Consider the following 7182-nt stretch of genomic DNA (forward strand, 5'->3'; position numbering starts at 1 on the left):
CATATCTTGAGGACGCCCTAAAGCGCTCATTGCTTAAAAAAGTGACCGAAAATACCCTCAAGTTCTAGGTTTGAACCCCCGCTCAGTAAAATAAAAAATAAAAAAATCGCAAGGCATGCCTTACCAAAGTCAGCCGCATAAAGTAGACTTTTTCATAAGGCATAACTAAAAGTTTGCCTTATAAAGCAAGGTCTACCGCATAAGCGGCACACTTTTCGCAAAGTCATGCCTTGCGATTTTTTATTTTTATTTTTATGACTGAGAAGGGGTTTGAACTCAGAATCTCGAGGTATTTTAGGTGAAAGGTAAAAATTAAAGACCAATAATTTGCGGAGCAAAAATTAAAGACCACCCCCGACGAAGGGTAATCGTGCAAATTGCCAAGCAATTATAGACAAATTTCACAAAGTTTAATAACTAAATTTGACCCTTTTTTTTTCCCCCCTCTTTCTATTGAAGTATTATTACATCCCACAAAGATCAGGAATATGTTTTAGACTATTTCTTTTCAAAAAATTTAAAAAATAATTATCTATGAGTATAAATTTACTTTGCTCCAAAAAATATTATTTGCCCATCCCTCTTATTTTTTGTGGAAGACAAGGGAAAAAAAACCTCTACTATTTTGGCAATCTTTTGCGATATAATTACAAAATTACCATTGTATCCCAAAATCCACATTAGAAAACCCCTCCCACAGCCGAAATCAGAAACCCTAGTTTGAAATCGAAACCGTAAAGGGCGGTGCTTGTGGAGAAGAAGCAAGCAATCTGCAAACATGGCGGAGCATTTGGCTTCTATATTCGGTACAGAGAAAGACAGAGTGAATTGTCCTTTCTATTTTAAGATCGGTGCTTGTCGGCATGGTGACAGGTGTTCTAGGCTGCACACGAAACCTAGCATTAGTCCGACATTAGTTCTGTCTAACATGTATCAGCGACCTGATATGATTACACCTGGTGTTGACCCTCAGGGTCAGCCTCTTGACCCTCGCCAGATCCAACGCCACTTCGAGGTATATATATATATATATGTGTGTGTGTGTGGATCTTTATTTTATACCGAGAGGCGAAGCCAGGATTTTAACTCTAGGTTTTAGGAGGACTTGAAGTGATAATAATTGAGTTCTAGATTTAGTGTGTATTTTAACACAAACACACTGTTTGAGCAAAATTCACACACATAAACAAAGAAAAGTGAAATTTCAAAGTAATTGTCTTTCTTGGTTGTTGGCTAATTGCTAGATTCTGTTCTACTATCCACTAGGATATAAGAGGAGACTTATTGCCAAGCAAAAGACAGTTAACTGTGTTGCGTGCTGTATGGTATGCACGACTTTAGTGTTGTCAATTGAATGGGTCTTACGGATTTGTTAAAAGGTGAACTTGATGTCGAGAAGACCTCATATAATTTACCGCAGTAATTTCTGTGTCCATCTGCTGTAAAAAATTAGAACAATGAAAAGCCATAATGCATGCGTTGTTCAAAACTTTAAGCCATCTTTTATGTTTGTCTTCTGATGGGCTTTTGGTGCTGTGATGTAATTTTATCTTTAAATGGAAGTCATGTCAATTTTATTTAGAAGGGTGTCCTCGTTTTTAGCTTCTGTTTTCTAGCTGTGGTGACATGTTTGAGAATATTTTTGTTTTACATATAGGTGATTTGCTCTCAACTACCTAATAGGGATCCTGTCTGAATAAAAGTAGGTTGATTTCTTATTTCCTCTTGATTTCGTGGGTTTTGAAATATGTGTGATCACCATTGAACATGCAGGATTTCTATGAGGATTTGTTTGAAGAACTTAGCAAGTATGGAGAGATTGAAAACCTTAACATCTGTGACAATTTAGCTGACCACATGGTATGTCCACTTCTCTGCCGTGAACTTTGCTACTGTGATTTGCTCTCGTCTGGCCACCTGCTTGATATTGGCCCTCTTTCCGCAGGTTGGTAATGTTTATGTCCAGTTTAGAGAGGAAGATCATGCTGCAAGTGCTCTTCAGAATCTTACTGGAAGATTTTACGCAGGCTAGTTCTACTCGTTTTGGTTGAGTGATGTTTTATTTTTAGTTTGATTGCGTTAGTGGTTAGTTTTGTTATGGGGTTTTCAGGTAGATTTTTGCTGGTTCTGTTGGAAATAACCTGAGGAAATCAGTGTGTATCTTATATCAGATCAATATAGGTGCTTTTGGTTATTTATCTCCACTTAAATGCTTGAAAGTGAATAATACAAAGTATGACGCAATTGACCCGTAGTGTATCTCTACTAGACAGATATCTTTCAAGCTGATGCTCTATTATTTATAATTGTTGCTGTAGCAGCTGCCTCACAGCCTTCTATTTCTGAAGAGATTACGATAATATTATGCTGATTGTTGCACGTGATCATAGTGTGTTTAAGGCAATGATCTGACTAGCAGAGTGAGAAAAGATCATATATATTTCAAACAGTGATATGCTTAAATATCGAAGGAAATTTAGGTTTTGAACGATGAAATATATTATTTTTGAAGGGGGCATAGTTTATTTCAAAGTTGATGCTATTATTTATGAACGAATGGAACAAATCAAATCCTTTTTTTTTTGTTATATACTTATGGTTTTTTTTTTTGGGCCTAAAACCTAAAACTCAAACTCTATGGCTGACCATCATGAAATTTTAAAATTTTAGGACGTCCAATCATTGTCGACTTCTCCCCAGTGACTGATTTTCGGGAAGCCACTTGTAGACAGTATGAGGAAAATGTATGTAACCGAGGTGGCTATTGCAACTTCATGCATCTGAAAAAGATAAGCAGGTTAGTATCTCCCGGTCCCTCTCCCCTCTTCCTTTCCCATCGCACAGACATCCCAAGCTCTGTGTGCTTTTGACCTTGCTAATCTTGGTATGTGGTGGCTGATGCATTTGTTTTTTTCTTTATGTTGAAGGGAGCTGAGGCGTCAATTATTTGGGAAGAGTAGTAGGCGAAGGCACAGCCGCAGTAGAAGCCGAAGCCCGCGTGGTAATCGCAATTATGAAGAGCGTCCACATGGAGGTGGAGGTGGAGGCCGTGGTTTTGGTAGAAGAGGTGGAGGAGGTGATCGCTACCCGGATAGAGGTGATAGAGGGAGGAGGCCTAGAAGCAGAAGTCCTGGACGAAGGAGCGGACACAGCAGAAGTCCTGGGGGCAGGAGAAATAGAAGTCCGATTAGGGAAGGAAGTGAAGAGAGAAGAGCAAAGATTGAGCAATGGAACAGGGAAAAGGAAGAGGCGGGATCTGGGAGGAATCATGGCGGTAGTACACGTAGTAGGCAAGACAGGGAAGACAGTGCTGAGAGGAGGGCAAAAATTGAGCAATGGAATAGGGAGAAAGAAGAGGCAGAATCTGCTAAATACAATAATTTTGATGCTGCTGATAATGGCAGGAATGATGGTGGTGATCACTATGGAGAACAGTTTGATGATGATTACCCGAAGCAGCAGTAGGTAGAAAATGGAAGTGATGGCTACTAATCGTAATGCTGCTCTGGTTAGTGGTACTTCCGTTGTACTTACTGTTTCACCTGAATGTATTTTGATCTTAGTGGCACATTGCAGAAGTATAGCTCACTGTGCATTTTCCACTGTGCAGGGTGGAGTACAGGTCCACTGTCCTATGATTTTGAAAAAAGCATAACCCATCTATTGTCTTCTTTTTACCAAATTTAAGTACAGGATTTTGTTTAACAGGGATCATAGTGAGGCCTACTTAGGAACACTGCCATTTTTCCCGACTCTGATGCATCAGTTGCTCGCACAGTGAATCTTGCAGTGATCAACTTTTTCTTGTTAATTTTTCCAGTGTCCTTTTTCCCGTCTCCTTTTGACAACTATATATTTCTAATTTAGGAACCAGCCAGCAGTAAAACAGAACCTCTGTTTCCTTATCAGAATAGATAAAACAACTATGAATTAATTGATTGTGAGTTGAAAACATATCCCTTCAAGAATTCTGACTACCTTCACTTTGTTAGTTGTCTACAGTCTAGAGGCTTCTCTCTTTCTAGGATAAAGCACAGAGTTTGTCATTCTTATAAGATTGATGTTATCTATTCCAAGTTTTTGCAGGTTAAAAGGTTCCTGCTTTGCAGTGGTCGTGCCTACCTTTACATTGCAGCTTACAATGGTCTTGTATACAGGTTTTCTCTGCTGCAGAAGAGTCCATGGGACTTTTAACATGCTAGGAATGGTGAGAAGTGAAGGAACCAAGTCTATGGACCTATGAAGTTCTACTTTCCATTTTGGAGTTTTACCATTTGTTAGGCATTACAGGTTTATATCCTTGAAGACTAGTGCTGTGGGCCTATGAAGTTCTACATTCCATTTTGGAGTTTTACTTGTTAGGCATTACAGGTTATATCCTTGAAGACTAGTGCTTTGTATTGGTCCGTTGCATGTTGGGTTGAGTTTGTTTCAGTATTTAATCGTGTTTACTTTAAGTGGTTTGTGAGGTTTCTGTTGAACAAATTTGCTGAAGAGAGCAGGATATTTATGTGGCAGTTGGTAGACTGCTGTGTAAACTTCTTTTGCAATTCATTTCACTGCATTGTTGTAGCCATATTTATCATGTAGTCGAAATGATCACTGCATCTTCATTTCATGAATTGTGATTCTAAAGTGATAATATGCATTGGTGTGGATATAAAAAGCTTCATTATGTGGAGGCTTGCAGGACCGTATATAAAGTTTGTATTAGGTAAATCTCCCTCTAATGGGAAAAAAATAGTGAGCATGCAACCTTCAGCCATGTGGAAGTTCAATCTAAGGATCCTAATCTTCCAATTGATAATCTTGTCTCTTGGTTTGAGTTCTAAACTTTCTTGTGGAGGTAGGGATTTGTGAACGTACGACGGTTAGAACATACTCTACTTTCGTGTTTTAAGATTAACACGAAGGGGCTGTTTGGGGGCTGGTTAGAGTCATGCAAGGAGTAATTATTCATCTTTTAGCTTGTATACAATATTGCATTTGATTCCGTCATAGATGGTAACTTAACACTGTACTGGTGTGCTGAATTTTATATACAGCAACTAAAATGCAACCAAACATGGTATTTGTTATACTGAATTTATGATGTGAATAAATCACTTCAACCAGCAATCAAACGACTCCTAAATTGTTAAAGCTTCCACGTCCTAAAGGGAATAGGACTCATAATATTTCATGTTGCACACAGTTAAGGTGCATATATAAGTCTATAAGTAGAGTATGCGCTATCTTGAAATTAATCAGACTAGTAAACCAAGTCTGCCACCATCTACTACCCCCTTCCTGAAATTTGTTCATGAAAATGTAGATTTGAGTTTGCTTCTGTTGAGAATTCTCAACGAACTGGGAGGTTATTCAGTTGTCTATATAAAATTGCTTAGTGGTTTCATTTGACAGACTGGATGGGTATAATAGTAATTTGGTAAAGTTCCGTTTTCAATTCAGCTTCTTTAGAAAGCTTATTTCTATTTCTATACTTAAATTGCATGATTTGCAATTAATAAACAACGTAGAATTTGTGCTAGATAAACCAGGTCCATCAATGGGACAATTTCCTTCACATTAGCATTTTCAACAGGCATCCCATGGTGCATGAAGCCAACAAGATTTTGGGTTAATGTTGGGCGGGTAGGGTTATTGGGTTATGAATTGTTACTTGATCCATCTTTCTTAATCTATACGGATCCAAATAATGTTTGACTCATTAAATTATGATCGTTTTATTGATTTGATACATTTTGATTTGTCCAAAAATGACCCAACCTGTTGATTAAACACCCAAAGTTCAAACCAAAACCATTCCTCACACCATGAATTAATTGTTATGATTTAAAATAGAAGCTATCAAAAATTAATTGTTAATATTATTTGTAAATGCGTTGTTTCATATGTAATGAATGTGTAACAATCAACTTTTTTTTTGTGCTGAAGTGATATGTAGTAATCAACTAGAACTACGAATGAAACTTCTAAGCAAAATACTAACCCTTCCTTGTTCCAAAAGAAAGGAAATAAGTACTAATCGATATCCTCACTTTCTTGTGCGGAAATAAGTACTCTAAATGATACATAAATATTTCAAATAAAACATATTGTTTTTCATATGTGTTTTTATTCGGAAGTTGAAAATTGAGAAGGAAGAGATTAGTTTGCTCTAGCCAGAATCATACTCAAAGATGGCCTAGGCTGATGACTTCCATTGCACTTTGGAAGAGTGCCAGCTTAAGACCGATCCAAGTGGTCAAGCCTACGTCATAATTTGTGGCTGTGGGAGCCTGCGTTCGCGCGGCCCCTGCCCAAAACTTAGTCCAAGTTAATTGCAATTTGGAACTTGCCTTACCCATTGTACTGTGTAAACCCAAACTGGGCATAGATTTCGTAAATTTTGATCTACTTTCTTATTAATTAAGTAAATTATGAATTGGTAAATTTTAGAATTTTCTAAAGGAATCAGGTATTTAAACTTGGGGGTGGGTTATTTGATTCTCTGGATATCTCGTTCGTACACACCTTTTCTTTGTTTCCCGGGCCTCTAGTGAGTTACAGACAAAGTTCGAAAAGGTCAAATCTTTGATGATTCCATCAGATTGAGTTGCGAAAACTTTTGGATCGGTATCCCACATCTGAACCGAATTCTTTATGATTAAAGAATCTCTTTCTAGTTGCTTTGGAAGTTGACATGTGTCTTTCGTTAAAATTAAGGGCAAATTTGTGCCAAAATATAATGGGAGGAGTATATTTGAACCGAAAGTATAACGAGGGGTATATTTGAACCTTTTCTGATAGATATATCCGACCCTTTTCCGCATTCTTTACCATCTTAAACTTATTTAGTGTTCCCTAAATTTTAAATTTCCTTTTTAAATCACTCTTATAGATATTAAAGACACTTTCAAGCAGAGTTTTTTACAAAATCAAAATGGTTTTTATTGTGTCAAAATCAAATTAGTAGAGAATTGTTATTTGTCAACATCATCACTAAAGTGTAGTAGAAATCATAAACTTAGGTAAAAGAATTGACGTGCCAACTAACAAGTACTATATGTAAATTCACAAGAACTCGAGGGTCAAAAGGCGTATGGACCTCCGATGATAACGGAGCAATGCTGAATACTATTATCCCCACAAAGAAAAAGAAGAACATAGAGGTGATTCTGATTTTCTGCTCATACTTCC

At 37.3% G+C, this 7182-nt stretch overlaps 1 protein-coding gene across 3 annotated transcripts; it reads left to right on the forward strand.

Annotated features, from left to right (window-relative positions):
* Positions 1 to 620: 620 nt before the first annotated feature.
* LOC132607161 (splicing factor U2af small subunit B-like) lies at positions 621 to 4622 on the forward strand. 3 transcript variants are annotated; one of them, XM_060321013.1, is made up of 6 exons: positions 621 to 1015; positions 1774 to 1860; positions 1946 to 2027; positions 2671 to 2797; positions 2928 to 3508; positions 3611 to 4080. In XM_060321013.1, the coding sequence occupies exons 1-5, from the start codon at positions 779 to 781 to the stop codon at positions 3463 to 3465; spliced, it is 1071 nt and encodes a 356-aa protein (XP_060176996.1). In that variant the 5' UTR covers positions 621 to 778; the 3' UTR covers positions 3466 to 3508; positions 3611 to 4080. The 3 variants fall into 3 exon arrangements, with proteins under 3 accessions (XP_060176996.1, XP_060176995.1, XP_060176994.1); XM_060321012.1 differs by lacking the exon at positions 3611 to 4080 and adding an exon at positions 4087 to 4622 and having other exon boundaries at positions 622 to 1015; XM_060321011.1 differs by lacking the exon at positions 3611 to 4080 and adding an exon at positions 4158 to 4622 and having other exon boundaries at positions 623 to 1015.
* Positions 4623 to 7182: the final 2560 nt, after the last annotated feature.

Source organism: Lycium barbarum, chromosome 8 (assembly GCF_019175385.1).
Source record: "Lycium barbarum isolate Lr01 chromosome 8, ASM1917538v2, whole genome shotgun sequence".
Taxonomy (NCBI): domain Eukaryota; kingdom Viridiplantae; phylum Streptophyta; class Magnoliopsida; order Solanales; family Solanaceae; genus Lycium; species Lycium barbarum.